The sequence below is a fragment of the Notamacropus eugenii genome, chromosome 1, assembly GCF_028372415.1.
Source record: "Notamacropus eugenii isolate mMacEug1 chromosome 1, mMacEug1.pri_v2, whole genome shotgun sequence".
NCBI lineage: Eukaryota > Metazoa > Chordata > Mammalia > Diprotodontia > Macropodidae > Notamacropus > Notamacropus eugenii.
In genome coordinates this window covers 379,190,715-379,214,238 of record NC_092872.1, presented here as the reverse complement: position 1 = coordinate 379,214,238, position 23,524 = coordinate 379,190,715, and the positions used below count along the sequence as shown (strand labels likewise).

The following is a 23,524-nucleotide window of genomic DNA, read 5'->3' as shown; positions in this document are numbered from 1 at the left end:
GGCTTTGGGCATTCATTTGTAGGAGAAGCACCAGAGGAATGGAGCCCTTCTTCATGGCAGGCCAGGCCAGGATGGTAAATGGTGCAAGTTGTCAGTATAAGCTAAGCCACAAGATGGCACATTGGAGTTTTCATCAGCAAGCTCCAACTGATTTGCAGTCAAGTACAACCTGTAGGAGTGTTTCTAGATGGTGTAAGGCCTCTCAAATCCCTTCTTCATCATTCAGCCTTCATCACCATCTAGAAGCCAGGCTTCCTTAAATCTCCATGAAAACCTGACTCCCATTCCAAGACCATGAACATCCACAGAGTCTTTATGGATATCAGACCTGGACCCCTAGAGAATCTGATGAAGAATCTGAATGGTTACATGAGCCTCCTGGTTAGAGAATGTGTATTTTTTTGGTGGAGGGGATGAAGTAAGTGGTAGTAAGAAGTTCTCCTGCAGGGGAAATTCCCTGTTTTTTCCTTCCCTTGAATTTAGAATCATGACCCTATCCTCAAAGCAGTAGCTTCTGGCTAGACTTGAATATTCTTTACCAATACCCATTTTACAGTGTCTAGGTTGGCCAGATCTAAGAGGGAATCAAGACCCAAGGCCTTCTGAGTAAGGGCATGTGTCAAAGCCCGGGACTAAACAATATGGTGGCCAAGAGGCTCAGTCAGTTTATTTGACTGTCCAGGACAGGATCTTGTTAGGACTATTTAAGGTCTGACTCCATCTGGAAGACTAACTAGAGAACTGCCTTGTCTTCATAATTCTGAAAGGTTATGACAGGAAAGGGATGACTTAGTCTTGTTATGCTTGGCCTCAAAGGACCAAAATAAGACCAGTGGATAGAAATTGTGGTAAGGTAGATTTTAACTCAAATTAAGGAAAAACTTTGTGACAATTAGAGCTATCTTAGAGTAGATTGGTCTGCTTTAATAGGTAGTAAGTTTTTAACAATAATTAAGTAATAATAAATTTTTAATAAGTAGTAAGTTCTCAATAGTAAGTATTCAAATGTAGTCAGAGATGACATGGAGGGGACTTTTGCTCAGATATGGGCTGGACTAGATGACCTTTGAGAGCCATTTTAACTCCAACTCCAAGATAACAGGATCCTATAATTCCAAGACAAGCTGCTGGATTCTTCAAGTTGAGCCATACCCAATGTTTATGATGAATGCTTCTCCACACTGGGGGTTGCGTCAGAGCTATGCCTGCTTATTCTAGCACCAGTAAAGATCTCTCACACATTACAGTTCATCTGAAGACAGGTTGGACTGCAAAGTGTTAGGTAGAGATTGAGAGTGATTAAAAACATATTGGCTTTCTCCTACTAGAAGGACTGAGTGAAGAAACAAAGGAAGGGAAAGAGGTGAGCAGAGAGAGATGAAGGTTTGAAAAGCGGAGGGAGATAAGCTGGCTTGAGGTTGAGACCAAAATGCCAGCTCTGTATATTGGAATTATAGAAGCTAAGGATACCCACCTAGACCATTCTTATTCCACCCCACTAGAAAACATACAAAGAGAATTTAATCTAGGTGAATTCCAGCCCATCGTGTTCTATTTAGACAGGCTTGGGTGCTGGGTCGATCCCACTATCTAGATTACCCTGGGCAGGAAATGGTAGTCTGGGTAGAGAATATTAAGAATGATATAATCAAAGTCATATCCTCCAGCCTCTCATTAAAATAGGTCCCAACTCATTATAATATTCATTATTTCATTAATTGTTAACCAATCAAAGTTGATTGCTACCTGTCAGGAATACCCACTCTTCTAAGGACATATAAGCATGGAGAGGCCTCCAAGCTTCATCTTTGGTTTATGAGAGAAAGCCAAATGGCCATCCTTTTATTAACTGTTTGCTGATCATAATTAATAAAATTATTAATTACCCAGAAAATCAAAGTTAGGGATACAAAGTAAAGGCCTCTTAGGTCAGCTTTATCACTGTTCCCATCCCCAATCCCATCCTTCATCTCCTGCCCAGGAGACTCTCTAATCTAGACATTGAGATCTTGCGTGCTCAGGTGTAACCATACTCTCAGATGCTTCATCCAATGAATCCCTAAGATCTGTTGGTTTAATCTTCTCAACCTTTTGCATTTGAATTGTACTCTCTATACCTTATGCAACCTACCACCTCAGCACAGACTGCCATTACCACCTGCCTGAATTATGGCAAAATCCTCCCAATGAGTCCTAGCCCTTTATACTCTTTCCAGTTCACCCTTCATACTGTTGCTGGATCACTCTTCCCTTAGCAGAAATCTGACTGTTTCTTCTCAAATTACTGAGCTATGGCTCCCTATTGCCTAGTGTCACTCATTTGAGTACTGCTTAGTTTGGCACATAAGACCCTCCATAATTTAGGGCCACTCTACATTTCCAGCCTTATCTCATTCTACTTACTTCTATGCATTCTATATATGCTGCCTAAGCATGCCCTGTGCTTTTCCTTGCTCATGTACTCCTACTTACAGCTGAAATATTCACTCTCAACCCTTATCTGCTAAATTCCTGCCAGTCCCTTAAAGACCAGCTCAGATGTCATGCCCTCCATGAAGCCTTCCCAGATGACCTCTGTTGGTAATGGTCTTCCTTTACAGACTCAAGGAAGGCTATTGTCAGAGAATTTTGTATTGTATCTCTCCAATCCACTTATCATATAATAGTGTTGTAGCCAGTATGAAATTTCCTGGACAAGGTTTTGATTGGTCCTGGACACTTTTGAATGGTTTCTATATGTTTGGATACCAGTCCTGGCAAGAACTGGCTTTGTTCCAAGTCCTTGTTGTCTCAGTGACAGCACACTGATGGTGAAGCTCAGGGCCAATTCATATACCTGAGCTAAACTCTTGGACTTGGATTCTTTTTAAAAAGGGGGCTATAATGTGTTCCAGAGGCTGGAGAGCTAGAGACAGCTATCCAGCAGAGAAGAGGCATAGACTTGATATGCTGGAAGAAAGCCTGTACCGATGTCTAAATGGCCTTGGGCACTCCAGCTACCCCATGTATGATGGGATTTAGCCTGGTACCTTCCCCAGTATCTAGTATGCTGTTCTAATAGGTCTTTACTAAATATCAACTCAATTAAACTCCATCTTAAAGTCCAGGAACATACCTATTTGTATCTCCAGCCTATTTTACCTCTTGACATAATGTGACCATCAGCTTACTCTCTGACAAGTACAAGAACATGTCTCTTTTTTCGGCTGGACCACTGGATGATTTCTAACATTGCCCCCAAATCTAATGAGCATCATGGGATCAGGAGAGCAAAGACTTAGGGCTGAAAGTGACATTAGAAACCATTAAGTCCAACCTCTTCATTTTACACTTGAGAAAACTGAGGCCAAGAGGAGTTAAATGACACATCCAAGTTCATACAACTAGTATGTGACAGAGCCAAGATTTGAACCTGCAACCTGATGCATTTTCTGTCTGCCAGACCACTAGGATATGCCATTCTATGTTCTACATTGTAAATTTTCTTTCAGCTCCAACATTCTGTGTTCTAAGGCTCTTTCCCACCCTGACCATGCTATAGTATAAGTGTCCCTTCTCCCTTAGAGATTCTATTGTGCTTTCTCTGAGCTTTCCCTGGGCCACTCCCCATCCCATGCCCTCATCCAGGCTCACCCTCTTTGTGCTCATGGGGTAGCCAGTGGTGCTGGGCATTCCCATGTTCAAAGTAGAGATCCCATTGGCGGCATTGTTCCTCTCGGAAGTCATCCAGAGCATTGGGGCAATCCTGCGTGTTGCACAGCTGGAACTCATAGCTGAGCCCCACACATGAACGGCCTCCATTGGCTGGGCTGTAGGAAGGAAAGAAAAACTTCTGCAACTTATAGCACCAATGAAAGACAATGGTGGGAAGACTTTGGGGACAGGGTGAGAAACCCCTAAAACTGGTCACCATGATTTTGTAGCTATGAAACTGATCACTTTCCATTCTCAAGATGCATGAAGTGGCTGAAGACTTTGGAGTAAATTCACGGCTCACTGAACAGATAGATTCTTTTTTGGGGGGGGGGGCAGGAAGGGAGGCAGAGCTGCACTTGTGATTTCTTTGGTTTACCAAAGTTTTGATATAGAAAAATATCTTCCACCAATGCAGATCATCAACTTGTCTCTAACTTAAATTTTTAGAGTTGCTTCAGGCACTAAAAGTGCTAAGTAACTTGCCCATGATCACACAGCTACTCTGTGACAGAAGCAATACTTGAACTCCCATCCAAGCTTAGCTGTCGATCCACTACACCATGCTGCCTCTCATAAGAAGGTGGATTTGGCCACAACACCCATGTAATTGTCATGTTACAAAAATACATATGAAGTTTGGTTAGAAAGATCCCTTACATAGTAGTTGACCTATAATTTACAAGCTATTCATAGCATTTAATAAGGTAGCAAGGGCTACTCCACCTACCAATTAACAAAAAAGGGGGATTGAGTCCTTTTTGTGCTCAGCTATGAGTTGAGTTATGCTTAAAAACATGTGGTCTCTGTCTTCGCACAGCTTACAATTTAATTGAGTAGATGGAACTAACACATCTTTAGAGGAATTCATTTTGGGTATTTTGAAGTGGTCTAAAATAGTCATATGGTAATGGTGAATGATAATATTTAGAGCATAGAAGGGTAGTTGTTTAGTCTTTTCAGTCATGTCTGACCCTTTGTGAACTCATCTGGACTTTTCTTGGTATAGATGCTAGACAAGTCTGTCATTTCTTTCTCTAGATCATTTTTATAGATAAGGAAACTGAGGCAAACAGGGTTAAGTGACTTGCCCAGCTAACAAATGTCTGGGTCTGCATTGGAATTCAGATCTTCCTGACCCCAGGCCTGGCACTCTCTCCACTGTGCCATTTAGCTAGATAACAATATTCAGAGCTTAAAGACTTATATCAACTAGTCCAGAGGTTCTTAACCTTTTTAGTGTCATGGACCCCTTAGTCAGCCTCCTGAATCCACTGGACGTCTTCTCAAAATGTTTTAACACAACATAAACACAAATATATGAGATGATAAAAGAAACCAATTATCTTGAAATAAAAATGTAATTTTTTTCCATCTAGGTTTATAAAACCTCTGAAACCTATCCTGGATTAAGAATCCCTAGTCCAACAGCCTCATATACAGAGGAGGAAACTGAGGTTCAGGGAGGCTGCCCCAAATCACGAGTTTTGGAGCCAGCTGGTCTCTCTCCCAATACGGGGTTCTTTCTAATCTATCATTTTGCTCCCACATATCAACACTTTCCTTTTAAAAGAACAAATGCCACAATTTTGTATTTTTACCCAAGAATATCAGAAAAGTAATATGAACAACAACAAATGGGAAGCAGGGGAGTTTGACTCAGTGATCTCTAAGAATTCCTTTAGCTTGATGAACTGTATTTTAGATTCAGGTGACAGCAGTATGTGGGAAAGATGGCGCAAATTGTTCAGACTCTGGAAGAATCAGAGGAGTTGTTTCTTGGTCCATATTATACCTGGGGTGGGGACAGGCTAGGAGGAGATAGACTCCTTTGCCCTGGCCCAGGGTTTAAGAGGCAATAAAATTGAAGGACTCAGACAAGAGGCTTCTAAATCACCAGGATCTTTTGCCTGTTTCTGCTTGACTCACAAGAAGGATCTTTGACCCACCAGCCCCCTCTGTCATGCCTGCCTTTCCCTGGCCCAGAAAGGAGAACCTTCTACTCTTCTGGTGAAACTTCTTCCCTCTCATAATCAGTGACTCACTCAGTGAAGTTCAGAGTCCTTCATTAAGGGGTAGGCATTGGAACAGAAAAAAGTGCCAGCCTCAGAGACATACAACCTGGGTTCAAGTGTGGGCTTTTGCTAGCTATGTGACCTTGGCTAAGTAAATTTATTGCTCTCTAATTCAGTTTTCTCATCTGTAAAATGGAGAATGACAGACAGAGTGGTGTCATGGATAGAGAACTAGTCTCAAAGTAAAAAAGATAGGTTCAAGTCCTATCACATATTGGTTGTGTGACTCTGGGCAAGTGACCTAACCTCTCATTTCTCCAGGCAACTCCCTAAGACTACAAATTGTCCACACTGGATTGAGGAAGTTTTATATGCTGATGAAACCACAAGTAAAGAAAATCATCCCCCTATCTTCCCCCTAGACAAATGAGGATAGTAATACCTGAATGCCCCATCTTGCAGGGGCACCATGAGGCTTGTAAAACTGAAAAGTCTTATCGAAATGTGAGCTATTGGGATCTGTGTTATTATCATCTTATCTGGCACCAATTCAACCTGACTTATCTCAACTAGACGGAAAGCTCCTTTAAGGCAGGGATCCATCAATTCCTTGGATATAGTGCCTGGGTAGGACCCTTTACTCTGAGGGTGGTCCATGGAATCTCATTAATGATGAGCACAGTGATGGCAGAAGAGAGGTAATTCTGTCAAAGAAGTGTGGTCTAGTGGAAAGGGAATTAGTACAGGGCTTCTTAAACTTTTTTCAGTCTTGACCCTTCAGTGCTTCTTAGAAGAGCTTGGGTCTAGTCTTGGCTGTGACCCACTGCATGACCTTAGGCGAATCATTTAAACTTTTTGGGCTTAATGTATACTTTTTAGGCCTCTCATCTATAAAAAGGGAAAAAAGACGTACCATCTTCTCCACAGTATTATTGTAAGGGAAGTGTTTTGTAAACCTTGAAAACACTCTCAAAATGTGAATTACTATTAATAACAGTAGTCACTTTTGAAATAATCTTGGGGAAGGCATTTTTCCCTGCCTGAACCTCAGTTTCCTTATTGCAAAATGGGGATATTACCTGTCCTATAAAAGTCACAGAGGTTGCTGTAAGATTAAAATATAATCTAAGATAGGCATTACATATGAACATATGAATATAATCTGATATGAATACCATCTGATATTCATATATGAATATGATATGAATATAATATATTCATATGATATTGATATGAATATAATCTGATATGAATATACTCTCATTAGAATCATGATCCTCTGGAGTCAGAATGCAGATCAAAGAATACTTTTCTTAAACTTTCTTTTTCTTTTTGCCTGTGCTTCAGAACATGAATAATATGGAAATATGTTTTGTATGACTACATATATATAAAATATATCCAATAGCTTGCCTTCTCAAAGAGGGGGAAGAGGAAGGAGGGAGAGAATTTGGAACTTGAAAACTTTTAAAAAAGAATGCTGAAATTTGTTTTTACATGTAACTGGAAAAAATATTAAAAAAAAAAAAAAGAATCATCATCCTCTGATAGCAACTCCATTATCGAGCATACCCCGTGAAAGTATTTTAATTCAAAGCCAACTTACTGTGGGTTGTCACATTGGCGGGTTCTGAATTTCACACCAGTGCCGCAGGTCCTGGAACAAGAGCCAAACTTACTCCATGCACCCCAATTTCCATCCCGTTTCAAGATGTCTGGGGTCAGCCAGATACAATGGCCTTTAAAGCAGTGCTGGAAGAGAATCCAAGAGAGAGAGAGACATGAAGAAAGACATCGCTCATTCCCAAAATGCTGAAGTTTTAGACACATGGCCTTGGATTCTTGTTGGATATAGCTAGTTTTCCTGTAGAAAATAATGATATATCCCTGTTTCTCATATTTATACAAGTGCAATTCTCTGGCTATGAGAATTCCTGATCAAAGAAATAGATAATCTTTCTGAAATTCACCTTTTCAATGGATGTTTTATTCAGAAATATTCAAAAGCAAGACATTACCAGAGCAGCCTCATAGAATGTCAAAGTCAGAAGGGTGCTTAGAATATAGAATGTTAAAGATGGAAGAGAATTGTTAGAATATTACAAGTGGAAGGAACCTTGGAACATATCATATTAATGATGAAATGGACTACAGAATACAGAATGTTAGAATTGTAAGAGAATACAGAATAAAGAACCTTAGAGTTAGGAGTGACTACAGAATATTAGTGCTCAAACTGATTCATTTTAAAGACAAAGAAAGTGAGGCCCAGATAGGAAAAGAGATTACCAAAGGACACAGGCCTAAGAAGCAGCAGAACTAGCCCTGAACATGGTTCTGAGTACAGATCCACTGTACTTTCTATTCCAGTAAGTACAATAAGAATGACAGGATGCCAGGCTTTGGATACCGGATCCTTCTCCTCTGGGCCTATCAAAAGGATATCTGTTTTGGTCTTATTACCTGGCTGGAAAATCTGCTGCCTGCACACGTGTGTAAGTACACAGATGGCCAGCACAAGTGTAATCCACTTATTTTTCTTAACAAGTAAGTCAAAGACAAGTTTAAATTTCTACAATCAGTTTCAACAGCCAAGACATTGTCAGGTCCCATGGAAGCCAAGAATACAGCTGAATGCATGGTGCTAGCCAAAAAATATTTAAGAAACATATGATGGAATTGTTACCTTTTGCAGAGAGATTTGTTGTTTGTGAGATAAATTAGCAAAAGAGTCACTCATCCTGGGAATTGCTGAAGGAACCATTTGCTAAGTTGAAGTTGTAGCTGGGAGGGAGAAAGGCCAGAACCTCCCCATATGGCATCTGCCTAATGGTAATTGCATTAAACTGGTGAGTTGGACAGGAACTCACCTCTCTGACAACTGATACAGGACAGATACAGGTGACAAAGAAGTGAGATCTAAGGGCAGTTCAATTCACAATTCACTAGGTAATGGGGGCTAGCAAAGGAATGGTCTAAATTCAATGTAAGAAGAAACATACAAAGCTAGGTCTAAGTGAGACAGAGACAGGAAGTGTCTACATGGGAGGAGAGATGTATTGAAGTATTCCAGGCTAAGTCTGGGGTTTGAGCTTGACAAAGCAAGAATGCCATTCTGAAAGTATCTTCTTTGGCAGATCTAAAACTTAACAGACCAATCTTTACTGATAGGGCATACTGCCATGGTCTAAAAGGGGTCCTTGTTCCTGAGGGCTTTACACACTTCCTGTCCTACTTGGGCTAAGTAATAGTGGTGGTGGTGATGGTAGTAGAAATAACTGTAAGACTAATTCTGGATGGAGTCTATAAAACTGCTAAGATTCAAGAAAAACACCAAAAGGTCCTCTGTGGTTTATATCCATACAAACTTAGCCAATAATATGTCAATAAAGAAACAATGAATTAATAGCCAACTTATATGGATCTGTTTGTGGAAAGAGAGGGGGTTTGTAATGGCAATTCAGGACCAATTGTCATCAGAAACTCCAGAAAGGTTATCCTTAAGGACCCTGGACTTACTGATAATGTAGATTACATAAGAGGATAGCAGAAATTATGTAACAGATCAATGCAGGGTGAAAAAAATTAGTACCTCTCGAATATCTGGCAAGACTTGACCTGATGGCTAGAATTAAAAATCAGATGCTTGCCGTCTGACTGATTTCTGACAGATGACAAATCCCAGTATTATAAATACAAATACAAAATATCCAGAAAACCTCAACTAATCAACTCTACTAGAATTAGATCAAACTACTGCTCATGATTACCAAGGCATAAAAATGATTCCTAAGAACAATGTTTTCAGTAGATGCCACCATGCCAAATAGTTACAATATCCATACTAATGGAACAAAAAAGCTTTTGAAATATAGAGACCTAATAGAGGAAATTTTTAAATTATGTGGAGATAGGATGAGATGCATATATATCATCCCTATTGTCCCGGAGCTCTGCTGAAGGTACTTTCAGTGAACCTACAAAGGATGAGTTCACATCTTAATAATTTTGCCTAATTCAAAAAGCAGTTATTTTATCCAATTATGCAATTATCCATGGAATATTAAATTTAATATAATTATAGCAGGAGTACAACTTGTCTAAGTATCATTTCTGTATTTATTAGAGCTATTGGTCTACAGTTTTTCTTTTCCAGTTTTAATTTTCTCCTGATTTACGTACCAAAACCATGTTTGTGTCATAGAAGGAATTTGGCAAGATGCTTCCTCTTCCTAATTTTCAAACATGTTATGTAATAGTGGGATTAATTATTCTTTAAATTTTTGGTAAATTTTGCTTGTAAATCTATCTAGTCCTGAGTTTTTTTCCTTTGGGAGTTCATTTATGGCTCATTCAATTTCTTTTCCTTAGTAGAGTTATTTATATACTCCATTTCCTATTCTTCAAATATGGATAATTTATATTTTTGTAAATATCCATTTCATTTAAATTGTCAGTTTTATTGGTATATAGTTGGGTGAAATAGCTCTTAATAATTGCCTTTATTTCTTCTTCATTCATTGTGAAATTAGCTTATAAACTGTTTGTTGAAAGAATGAACGTATAGTACAGAATGAATTGTACAGGGTATTTATTGAAATGCTCTTTGATCTTGAATATAGGAAAATCAAAGAGCATTTCAATATATACTAAATACAGATGAATGAATACCAGTAACAAGGGTGAAGCAGGTGAACTAGATTAGGCACTTTTCTCAGGTGCACAAAGGTAAAGGTCATAGGAAAAGATAAAAAATATGCATCTACTATTTCAAGTCATGCCATTAAGATGGAGAAGGGGCACAATTTGTTATACTCGTCATGGGCACACAATTAGTTTAAACTAGATGGTTGTATTCATGGGCTCTGACTTTTCAAGTTCACAGCCACCTCCAGAATGTATTAATTTACAGTAGGTGAGAAACCAAGGCTTTTTCAATCCAAGCACATTCTCCCTCATACAAAAAGTACCTTCCTCTAGAACAGGTTTTTTTTGTCCTAATGATTTCATGGAAAGTTAGAAAATATGAAACTGCAAGAGCTCCTGGAGTGACAAATTATCCTGCATATCTCTATCTATTAAAGCTTTGGAAATGGCATAAATTTCATGGTCAGACAAATTTCCCATGTGACCCAGTTCTTACTGTCTAGGGAGACTTTAAAAGAAGAAAAAAGTTTAAACCATTTGTGTTTCCTAATTCTCAGCTAAAGTTCTCTTCTGATACCCTGTTGTGTGGTATGAATGGGACTCTGAGTTCTCAAAGGTTATACCATCTGAATACGTAAGCTCTGAAAAGTCCTACCAAACTAGAAAAGTCTTTGGATAAGAGCTTGGGAAATGGACTGGAGGTGTGTCATGTAAGGACCAGATCAGTTAAGTGTCAAAAGGCTCATCACTAAAAAATAGTTGGCCTTAATTATAAATATTTATAGCCACTGCAATTCATAAAGAATAACAGACAGCATGGTATTATGGATAAAGCCATGGATCTGAAATTCCTGGAGTTTAACTCCTGGCTCTGACTTTGGGTAAGCCAGTTAGCCTTTTGGGGCCTCAGTTTCCTTCTCTGTAAAATGAAGGAGTTGTAGTAGATGGCCTCTAAGGTTCCTTGCAGTTCTCTCTCTGTGATTTTAGGATGACTAAGGTGTGGTGGGGCTGTGGTTTGCATTGATGGCAGGATCACTTAACATGCTGTCCACCATCACTAATTTGTTATCTCTAGCCACTCAGCTCCCCGCAGGCCAGTAAGAAGAAGAGGGAAAGGTTTACCTGTGTTCTGCTTCAGGGAAACCCAGTAGCCAGTTAACCTATGGAGCATGTTGCTATATATCTCATCTGTGGTTTGACACTGTGGGGAATGAGCCTCAACCCTGCCTTCAATTCAAGGAGCTCATAGCTCATTGGGACTCCTCTTGCACAAAGAACTGAAAGCAAGAGAAAATAGGCAAGTACAGACCTTTGTGCAAGAGGCTGGAGAAGAGAGGGGGAAGCTTTCAAGACGAAAGTGAGTCTTGAATGAATCATGAAAAAGCATTTGTTAAGTATCTAATACATGCTAGGGACTGGGCACAAACGCTGGGAAACAAATATACAAGTAAGACAAGGAGCTTACATTCTAATAGGGAAAGACCTCACATACAGGGGAGTGGTGGTCAGGAAAAGGTGGTTTTGTTCTGGGGAGTCACAGGGATTTGGAGTGGAGTCATAGGGCAGTTGACTGTCATGCCCTTTCCAGAAGCAATGGTCGCCCACCATGTCATTACTGTACCCAGAACAAGAGGTGGGGGAGAGCACAGAGTGGGTTGCATGTGGTAGCAAGGCAGATGATAAGATGGCTGTATAGGATATGAAGCCTATTTGGGGGTTATTAGAAATAGGTGGTCAGGTGAACTTAGACTTGCTCATTCACTAGTCAGGGGGACTCAGTCTCAAAATGGGGTTCCAAAGCTGAATAGATTAACTGTCTCAGAGAGGTAAAATATGATATCTGACGGTCCAGTTTGAGGGTGCTGTTCCAAGTGTGAAAGAGAGGCATCATCAGGGCAGATGGGAAGATGTCCATGGGTAGGAATGACTGGTGAGACACTAGCTGCGCAGCCTCGAGCAGGTCATGCCACCTCTGGGGACTTCAGTTTTGCTATGTGCCAAAGGGGGATAATAATCCCTCACTGGGTTGTAATGAGGCTCAAAGAATATAACAGCCTTGTAAACAAATACTTCCCGTAACACTGTGTGCATGGGAAGTACTGTTATCATGTTTCTTCAATCCTATCTTTCTATTTCACTCTCTATGTGTTAATCCCAGTTTTCCTCTACTTCTCTTACTTACTCATCTGTACCCATGTACAGTTCACACTAGATAGACTCGAGGAGAAAAAGATAAAGCCAGTCTTATGAATTTCTGGTTATTTGTAATGGGTTATCTCTGTGTTGCCTCAGTTTCCTCTTGTAAAAATGAGCTGGAAAAGGAAATGGCAAACCGCTCCAGTATCTTTGCCAAGAAAATCCCAAATGGGGTCATGGAGAGTCAGACACAACTGAAACAACTGAAAAACAACAAAGATCTATGGAAATGGGGACTAGGGAAAGCTTAAGATTAACACATGAATGGCAGATTTTTTTTAAGGAGTAAATTATAAAGATAGGATCAAAGAAAAGTAGCAGAACACATCATCATCCATTATCTCCTTTGAGCCTCAAGCTAACCCAGTGAAGACCACAGGGCAGGGCCTAAGTACCCCTGTTTTACATATGAGGAGACTGAGATTTAGAGGTGAAGGAGTTTGCTCAAAGTCAAACAGCTAGTAAGTATCAGAGAAGAAATTCAAAACCAGTTCTTCTGACTCTAACTGGGATCTTTCCCTTATGCCACACTACCTACATGCCCCGTAACTCCTGCTAGAAACTAAAGGCAAACACTGTACTCCCTCCTCCTGGTAAGCATGTATTCTGGGTGTCTATAGCTCTGGGCCCCGCTTTGTGCTTCTGTGATCTTTCCATGCTTTTTATGAATGGTGAAAACCTACCCTGCCTCAGGGATGACAGGGAACATTGTGTACCAGATGTTCTCCCTTCTGGTGCTCAGCTTGTTTACTCACCTTCCCTGGAGCACACATAGTCCCATCCAGTGGTGGCCCCTTCTTGGTTTTGCAGAAATAGGGGTTGTCAGGGTGGCTGCACCATAGTTGCTTGCAAGGATCAAAGGTCCGGAACTAAAACAGGAGCAAACTGTTAAAGCTAGAAAGGGACTTAGAATATAGAAATTAGAGCTGCGTAAGATTTCAAGACCATGTAGTCCACTGTTCTCATTTTGCAGAGCAAGAAACAGAAGTCTTCACAAGTTAAATGGTTAGCCCTGCATCATGCAGCTAGTAAGCAGAAAAGCTGGGATTCACACCCAGGTCTTGTCTCCCAAGTCTAAAAACACATGGATTTGAGGGAAGGCAGAATAAAGCATATGATTCAACAAAGTCACATTCAGAGGCCAGGACAGGAAGAGTAAATGATTCTCTGCAAAGAACCTTAGAAGGTGAGCAAATGTCTGAGACGAGGTCTGAACCACTGCCTTAAATTGCTGTAAACTTCTAGTTCTATAATGGTTTACAAAGCATTTTCCTCAGGAGGAAATAAATATAGTTGGGAGTGTTACAGGTTTATTAGAGTTGATAGTTAAATTTTTATTATGAATATTTACACCTTGAAAATCAGCAAATGCTACAAATCAGGGCTTGGTTTACTGTTTCGTTGGTTGTCAAGATTTAAGAAAGTGATGGAATAAATATCAATGATGCAATTTAGGTCACATAGCTAGTCATCATCAGAGATTCCAGTCCAGGTCTCCTGGCTTAGTCCAGTGCTCTTTTCACTATACCATACTGTTTCTTTATTTGGGTCATTTTCTGTTTTTTCTATGGAAGACAATGCTACCCTCAATCGGGCTTTAATAGGAGTGGCAATTCCTCTTCCTGCTCCTGCCAAATCCTCTAGTGGTTCAAGATACTCTATGGCACAGAGCTGCGGTGAGGAGAGTTGTCTGCGGCTGTGGAACCGGCAGAAACCTTCTGGTTGATGCCAAGACATTGGTCTTATTAGCATCATGCTCCAACCAGCGAGGCTAACCAGGCATGGACAATAGAGCCAAAGAAAGCTGTGTTTGGAATCAGAGCGGAGAGTTGGAAACCTCTAATGCAGTCCAATCCAATCCAGTCCAATCTGATCCAGTGTGTTCTTTGAGCCAATGAAACATCAGAGTCCCAGAGGAAGGGTCTCAAACTGAGAAAATTTTGCTTTTATTCTACACAGGTGGTCCAAACTCCTTGGCTGTTCCCCCTAGCCCATACAGTATGGGTTAGCGGACTCCATAAAGTCCACATCAGAAGATGTGAACGTAGGAATAGGATGTAGACAAAAAGGTCAGTATTGGTTACCACCATGTAAAAAGTGATGTATACTTAAAAAAAACCCCACCAAGCTATACTTTCAAAGCCTCATATGCAATCCTTGCCTTCTGACCTTCCTGTATAGAAACATTCACACTGGTCAATGATAGTTATGTCCAAAAAATGTTTATATATAGATGCATAAACATGTACATATTAAAAAGTATATATACACATGTACACATAAATATATTTTAAAACTATACATATATGTACATTTTAAATAAGTAAATATATGCACATATATTTTTTAAAAGAGGAGGACCCCAAATCCCTCTGACTCTCACTGTCTATTTGTTATGGCTGTTGTGTCCTCCCAATGAAACTGGCTACTTTGCTGAAAAATTTTTCCTTTCTCCCAGACTTTCCCCACAAATCCTTATTGGAAATAATAATAGGGAAAGAATGAGTGAAATCAAGCCACTCACAAAGTTTATAAGATTAATAAGATTTAGAGCTGAGAGGAACATTAGCTATTAATTAGTCAAACCCCCTCATTTTACTCATCAGGTCTACCAGAGGTCCCAAAGTTAGTAAGTAGACAAGTTAGAATCAGCGGTGGAGTTAGGATGAGGCCAAGAATGACTGGCCCATGCATTCTGAATTTAGAGGGAACTTCCACAACTTTAGCACAGTAGAAATAACAGTTAGCACCTATTTAGCAAGAATAATTAGTTAAAATAGGAAATTCTCAGATGGCTCACTTTTCTCCTGGGCTTTGTCATCCAAGAGAGCTCCTCCTCAACCACGTGGGCCCACCACTAAAACGAGGGGTGCCCTCCCCCACATTGTCATTAATTGTTTTTAAAGTGCCTCCTAGGTTCCAGGCACTGTGCTAAATGCCGGGGATATAAAGAGAGGCAAAAGACAGTTCCTGCCTCTGAGGAGCTCAGACTCTACAAGGGGGGACAATATGCAAATAACTGTGTGCCAATTATATACAGGATAATTAGGATAATAAACAAACCTGACGTAGTGATTGCTCCAGTGGCAACAATTTTTAGTTAGCAAAAATCTCATCTTGCTTTAATTCAAACTCAGGTCCTCTGACCCCATTATCCAGCGCTCTTTCTGCTTAAGGGAAGATGGCTCTCATGGGTCCAGGGGCTGCTGGCAGCCTGACCTGGGACTAAGAAGACCTGCCAATGTCCTTCCCAGAAATAATAGCCCAAGATATGGCAGGATGAGGGTGAGGCGCAGTGATGGAGAGACAGGAGGAGGAATGTGGCTGGCCCCAGAGCTGTGTTTCCCAAACATAACAAAACATGGCAAAGTTCTTATTTTTTTCTCCTCAGCAATTGGCTAACGGTCACTCTCACCATCTGACATTGCCCTGAGGTTATTGGCTGCCAGAATGACCCATGGCCACAGCCACTTCCAGGCCCTTGGGGAAGAAGCAGTGGGAAAGACTGACTTTCACTCACCGCTGTGCACATCATATAGCCAAGTCCGAAATCAAAGCGGCACTGCTCGTTCATGGAATAGTGAATTCCTGGCAGCTGGGGCAGAACCGGCCAGTCCTGTTCAAAGGGGTCGTCTCGGAGGCAATCGTAGGAGCTGCAACAGGCACACACACACAAACATGACAGGAACAGATGGACTTGTGGTTTCCCGAAAGGCTGAGTCCAAGCCAAAACGGAGGGCCTGCCTGCTGGGAAGCTGCGGCACCAGATGGGCTGAGCACAGCCCCAGGCGGACTCCCCGGGCATCTGCCCCCAGCCAGCCTGCAGGTGCACACTCACTCTGGGCTTCCTGGTGGTACAATCTGGGCGGGGCTCTCAGGGGGGGGATGGCCTGATGTCCCAGGTTCCCACTTGGACAGAGATCAGCAATGGGCCCACCCCAGATCAGGCTGACGAGAAAGAAAAAACATGTAATTCATTTTCCAGGTTAGGTATTCCTTTCCTTCCCTCCACCCCCACCCTTTTGTCCTTCAGCCTGAACTTTGGAGGAATAGTTAAGGTGGCCAGGGACAGAGCAGGGTTATTGAGAGTACGACCAAAATCTTTTTCAGGGGAAGAACTAAGGGGCGGCCCAACTGGGACCTCCCTTCTGTGTGTTGTCCTTACAAATGTTTCTCAAAATTTCCCTTCTCTGCCTCCTTTTCATCTGGAACTTCCTTAGGAATATCACATTACAGTAGCCAGAGTGAGGTGGCAACTCTAATTCAGCAGTCACTTGGTCCAGCTTGAATAATGTCAGAAAATAAAAAATCTGGGAAACTGTTATAATACTTAAGCCTGCTGGACCATGGTCTTTAAGCCTGGGAGTGACTAAGGCCCTCAGTCTGTAGAAGGGAGGGAGAACGCTCTGAGGGATCTTGTCCAAGATCAAGGGATCTGGGACTGCCATGTCTGCTGTAGTCCCATCCCTACATCGCAGAAAAAAGGGACCCAGGCCTTGTGATCAGAAACAAGTCTGTAGCAGATCTGGCCAAGTGAAAATCATATCTAGCTACAAGAATCATTCCTTCTTCTCTCTATCCTATGATTTTTAGGGGTAGGAGAGAAAATTTTAGGTATCTGCCCTCACCCATCTAACTCATATGACCTGTACAGAATGCACGTCTTCAGACCTACACTGTGGCAGTGGAAATGCCTTGAACGTGTATGTGTGTCTTTCTAGGATCATCAAGATTTGACAAACAGGACACAATGTGCAAGGAGCTTTTACTCATCATAAGTCTGTGAAATGTTTCCTTGCCAGGATTCAACGATGCATCCTCCTTCTGTCTTAGAGGGCGGAGGCTCATACTCAGCCTCCTTGTCTCTGGTGGATGTATGAGCTTTACAGGGGAATTTCAGGGAAAAAAAGGATGCTGTGGAATCAGAGGAAAATGTGAAGTGGTTGTAGAAAGGGGGAACATGTAGTTTGCAAGTTGTTAAATCATTCCCACACTTCAGAGAAATAGATACGTTAGAGGCTGAGAGTGAAATAATGGAGAACACTGTACATCGTTTCTGGATGACAAAGGTCTGGGATCAGCTTGGTGGGAAAGCCTTCACATTAAATAAATGAGTTTTCCATTTGGTCTTTGGAAAGTGGATATCATATGCAAATCCCAAGTGGAATATGAGCATGTCCTAATAACATGATGCTGGCTATACCAGTGTGATCCCCCCTGTTCACTCTTAGCTATGGTTCTTAGTATGCAGAAGTTTTTAAGAGGCAGTAGCTGAAAAGACAAAGGAGGTCATCATTTAAAATAACTCACTGGAGGTAGCGATTCAGCTCCTGTTGGCTGCATCGGGACCAGTGGAAACGATGGAAGGCAGCTTGGACCAGGGGAGCCATGATGCTGCCCATTCTCACCTCATCACCACATCTGTTGCCCTGGCCATCATGCTCCATCCCTAAACTGGAACAAAGATAGGAAGAGGAGAGACTCAGCATGAGGACCAAGCAATTTTTACTATTCATAAAGAGGAAACACAGGACTAGAGATTAACACCTTCAGTGGACTGCTGCTTGAAAAAGGGAGAAGTATGATGTGGTGGAAGGAACATTGCACTTGGGGTCAGAAGAGTGCGTGTGCTGGCTATGCTATTTACTACAGTGAGACCTCTGGCAAATCATTGTCCCTCTATGAAACTCAGTTTCTTCATCTGTAAAAAATGAGGTAACTGGATCACATAATCTCTAAGAGCTTTTCCAGCTCTATGATCCTATACTTCTCTGGATGCCAGTTTTTTAACTTATACAATGAAGAAATTGGAGTAGATGTTCTCCAAAGTCTCTTCTCCCTATAATGGTTTGTGATGATCTGATTTCCAAGTACGTATTACTTTACCACTTTGCTATTTCAATAGTGAAATTAGAGAATTGCTATAGTAGTGAGTCCCCCAACTTTAACAAGAATCCAATAACATTTATCAAGTTCCTATTATATGCAAGACCTTATTTTGGGTATGGGAGTGGAAGAGGGAAGACACACAGAAAAATAGGACCTGGTGCTCTCATGGAACTCACTGTCTAACTTTCTCTCAACTTCTGAATTCTTGTCTTCATTAGTGTTGATACTCCAAAAAATCAGGATTACTTGGTGGTTGTTTCCAAGGCTGTGTGATTAATCATTCTGAATTTATCAGAGACCTCAACACAGCCTATGGCTCCCCTCCCCTGCAAGATACAGGGGCAATACTGATGAGTTGTTTTGTTTTGTTTTTTTTTCAGAAAAGGGAGGGAAAGAATGTTCTGCACTCATTTGCTTGTCCTCCTAATTAACCTTAGAGAATGATTGCATATGTTCTTGGGATGTCCAAGAACCCTTTCCTGAAGGGATCCCTTCTTAGGGTATGGTCCTAACTACCTTCTTCTCCAACTAGATGTCATGGGGACCTTTAGCCTCTGGAATTGATTTATCCATAAACTTTCCAGAGGACCTCAGTGACAAGTAGGTAAATAGATGTCATAAAGTAATGTCATAAAGACCATGTGTGTGACACCTTGGCCTTAAGATTATCCTCATTTCCCCCACACGATTCCCTAGATATTCCCCCCACCCTAAAGGCTCTTTAGGTTCATATTCTCCCAAACTGAAAAGGAAAAAGTTGCTCTGATCTCTACTTACACATGGCCAGTCTCATGGGCTACCACGAAGGCAGAGGAAAATCCATCTTCATGGTTCAGGGTACAGCTGCGGACGGGATGGCACATTCCAGTGACCGGGGCATAGCCTGGGAAGGAGGGCAAGGAGCAAAAGCCATTTCGGTTCCCAGGGGACCCAGGGCAGGTGCTGAGCTCAGTGAGGCTGAGCTCTCAGAGTGGATATGTTTCTAGAGTGTAAGTTTCTAGACTTGGAACAGGACCTGCTGTCCATGTGTCAATATCTTGGTGGGACTTCCCAGAGCTTTGGCTGTGCTGGGGGCCCACATTGCCTGAGGACCTTGACAAGAGACACAGCTGTGACCACATGCTCTAGAAATGCACGGGAGCCTAGGTGCTAAACAACTTATATATTTCCTGCTTCTCTTCTGATCTTTACTATTAGGCATGTGTACATTTTACAGGCTGGTGTCATTGTATCCAGCGTGGGATAGGAAAGTGTCAATTTTCTCATGCATAAAATAGACATATAATGGACATAGACCTTAGCTTGGGGAAAGGGGTGCCCTCCTAACATACCACAGGTGATTTTTATCCTCTTGGTACTAATATTTCCAGTACTTTCTGAAGATTTATACAAGCCTGGGGTGGCTTTCATGTTCTGATCCAACCACTGAGGGAAAGAATGGAGAGCAGACAGACAAATGGGATGGACAAGCCTTTTTCCATGCCCCAAAAGAACTGAACAGGAAGCACAATATGTAGGAACTGGCAGAGGGAAGAGATAAATAAGGCTACATCACAATGACTGAGGCAAGAGTTAATGTTTGGTTAGGCAAATTAAGTAAAAGGGGTCCCATAGCTCCCAGAGGAAATCTTTGGTGTGTGTTGGGGTGGGAGGAGGCATTCAGGAAGTAGGTGAAATAACATTAAGTCTTCAGTGGGTTGGAGGTATTCTGAATCTGTCTAAAAGGACTCCATAGTTTCAAACAGGCTACAGACATGAGGGTCCCTACTATCTTGTGCTGACAGAGCTGTGACAAGGAGACCCAAAGTCAGGCAGGACCTTGACCATATGGACCTATTATATTGGCCAGAAATGAGTAATAACAACAGCAGAGTGATGGAGTACTGACAGAAGAGAATCTCACAAGAGAACCATGAGATAGGGAAAGAATGAGGAGGCAAACTCTGACCCTGCTCTTCCCTGGGACTCTATCCAGGAAAGTACTGAAAGCCACAGGGCATGAGTAGGGCTTTGGGGAGGGTTGGCCCATAAAAAGGAGGTGAGCTGGTGACTTATTGCCAAACCTGGCCACCCAACATGGGCCATCTCCACTTTCTCTTCACACTACGCAGACATCAATGGAGGACACTGGTGATCCCCATCGCTTACCTCTCACTCTCACTCTCATGACCAGCCTATCCTCTTTCCTTTCCCCAAATTTCTTTGATGATATACACTGTACTCTTGTTCTCTATGTTAATTCCTTATCTGTAATGCATTACTCCCAATTTATACCTGCCATGTACTTTTCCATTGCCTCATGGGTGATATTCATCTTTAAGTTTTCAAAGATTGTCATATTCCATAATTTGCTACCAAGCAATCTGGTGGAATATCAGTATCCAATAGATGGACTTTTATTTTAGGGAGAAGCTTTGGGTCATTAAAAGAATTTTAAGATTTCCCAAAGGCAATTTAGTCTGTACTCCTCCTCCAAATCAATTTTAGGTTGAACCTATTTTCCATTTGTAGCATCTGTCCAAAATTTATATCCAGATGGATGAACTCTAGAGGGTATACATATAACTAACTGTCTATTACAGTCGAGAAGATGGCCATTCTTCATCCACTTGATTTTCTTGTGTGAATGATTAGGCCTGTAGATCTCATCCTCCTGGGTTCAATACAATCATTTACCTGCAAACTAGAGCTTCTGGAAGGTCTTTCCAAGTACAAGGAATTACCCTATGAGTTGGAATCTGCTCTTGATGATCCACTCAGTGGCAAAAACCTTTGGCACAAATTCATCTCCCTGCTTTAAGCCTCTCCTAATTTTAATGATCAGAGGATTGTTGAACAGGATTATCTTTGTAATATCTTTCAAGGAATCTTGTATAATTTTTTACATACACATAGGAGGCATTTTGTTGGAAGAAGATCTCTGGGATGATGTTTTTTCCCAATAAGTCCAATGCTAGTGTAAAGTCATCCCATAATAAGCATGGTAGAAACTTGCACTGTTTACATCTCTTTCAGCCAATTGTGTATAGACAAAGAAGTAGTCTACTGTGGAATATTGCTTTCAAAAGTGTGCCCAAAATGTAAGCTATTGTTATTATTTCATAATGATTATAAACTCTCTTGGGCTCCACATCTTTTACAGAACATTTTTGCCTATAGACATTTCCATGCACTGTCACAATTCACACCTTTCTTATTTTTCACAGCTCAACAGGCACCATTGTACTAATATTCCAGTATTTGTTTGACAAGTCTGGTAGTGCAGGAGCATCTGGAGTATTTTTAGTTTTTTTTCCAGATCAGACAGCACTGTTAGGAACATCATTGTAACACAACTTTATTCTTTTCTTTCAAATTATTTCCTTGGAGCATCGACTCCTAGGGTAGGCTTCCATCTTTTTCTGATGCCCCCTGTAGGGTGGAGGTGACTTTCGGTTCTCAAATGCTCTGCCAGGACAGAGCAAAGTCTCAAAGCTCATATTAGAAAGACTTTGAGTACAGACCTGGTGATGGACTGTGTCTGTAGTCTGTGGTTCAGCCTAAGGCCTGAGAAGTTTATGATCAGGAGACTAGCCAGTAGGCTGGGCCAGGGCCGTTTTACACCTACCGCAGGTGTGAAGGGAACTGAGATCTGGAGCCTACCATGATGGAGTCATGGATCCCTAAAATACTGAGTTGCAAGCAGATAATCCTCTCAAAAACTCACAGAGCGGGGCATTAGGTCGGGTGAAACCACAGGCCTCCTGTGGGCAAATGTTCACATGCAAGCTTTTTGTGCTTAATATAAACTGTGAAGCATCATAAATCTGCTTTTCCCACAGGGACCAAAGCCAGTGTATTCATGGACTTTTTCTCTGCCAATTCTATACAACCACTTCAAATATGAGAAAAATAGGACACATGGAGAAATACAGTGAACTGCCAGGGATCTGTGTGGTATAGAAGAGTGAGTCCCTAACTCGGAATCAGAAGACCTGGGTTTGAATTCCAGGTCTGATGCATATTAATTGTGTGACTTTGGACAAGATGCTTAACCTCTCTGTGCCTCAATGTCTTTATTTGTAAAATGGGGATAGTATTCTACCTTACAATATTGTTGAATGGAAAAGTGCCTTGCAAAACTTAAAGCATCAAGTCCTTCCCTCATTTGGTCCATGGCAGTATTTTTTGCTGGGGGTGTGACCAATTCAGGATAAATGGCCCTTACAGTACCCTGGGAAGAGGTCAACTTGCCAATAACAGACATGATACCATCCTGAGCCCTAGGTGGGACAAACATGGTGGGAAGGAAGTATAGATTTTTCATATTCCTTCCATGTGATTTACTGACATAAAAAGGGGAGACCTTGGCTCTAGGATGTTCATGAGGGTCCACATTTCCTTCTGGACCTTTCAGAGAAGCAGACTCAGTTCTGCAAATTTCATTTATCTTCTGACATGAAGGGAGAAGTCTTGACTTGGAAGACAGACAAAGCATTGCCCTTTCTCCTTCACCTCCACAAAATCAGTGAGTTAAAGTAAATACATTAAAGAATGTTATTTGTTCAGTGTTTACTATGGAATAAGATCATCTTGTTTTTACTCAGCAACCATCTTGTATATACCTATTTAGGTATGTTTCCTCTCCCATTAGAATGTAGGATCAGTGAGCTCTATGTGGGCCAGAAGTCTACATTCTAACGTTTCTTAGTTCATATCTCTATTGCTTAGCCACAGTGCCTGTCCCTTGTTACAGCTATGGTTGTTCAGTTCTTTCTGACTTTTCATAACACCATTTGGGGTTTTCTTGGCAAAGATACTGGAGTGGTTTGCCATTTCCTTCTCCAACTCATTTGACAGATGAGGAAACTGAGGTAAACAGGGTTAAGTGACTTGTCCCGGATCACACAGCTACTACGTCTGAGGCCAGATCTGAACTCAGGAAGATGAGTCTTCCTGACTTCAGGCCTGGTGTTCTAGACATTGTGTGACCTAGCTGTCCCACATGCTGTAAGAGCCCAGCTTAAAAGGCTTGTTGATTGATTGGTAGGTATGACCGTGACTGTGTTTGTGTTTATGTGTGTGTGAGTGTGTGTGTATATTCA

General features: G+C 41.4%; 1 protein-coding gene across 2 annotated transcripts in view; it reads right to left on the bottom strand.

The window, feature by feature from the left end:
- Positions 1 to 23,524, bottom strand: part of ADAMTS2 (ADAM metallopeptidase with thrombospondin type 1 motif 2) — a 448,064-nt gene that overhangs the window by 51,436 nt on the left and 373,104 nt on the right. For both annotated transcript variants that reach the window (XM_072630735.1, XM_072630736.1), the window contains 6 exons: positions 19,218 to 19,323; positions 17,862 to 18,005; positions 16,072 to 16,204; positions 13,307 to 13,420; positions 7,315 to 7,460; positions 3,634 to 3,809 (listed from right to left, as the gene is read on the bottom strand). In XM_072630735.1, coding sequence (XP_072486836.1) covers positions 3,634 to 3,809; positions 7,315 to 7,460; positions 13,307 to 13,420; positions 16,072 to 16,204; positions 17,862 to 18,005; positions 19,218 to 19,323 — 819 coding nt within the window. The remainder of the gene's footprint in view (positions 1 to 3,633; positions 3,810 to 7,314; positions 7,461 to 13,306; positions 13,421 to 16,071; positions 16,205 to 17,861; positions 18,006 to 19,217; positions 19,324 to 23,524) is intronic.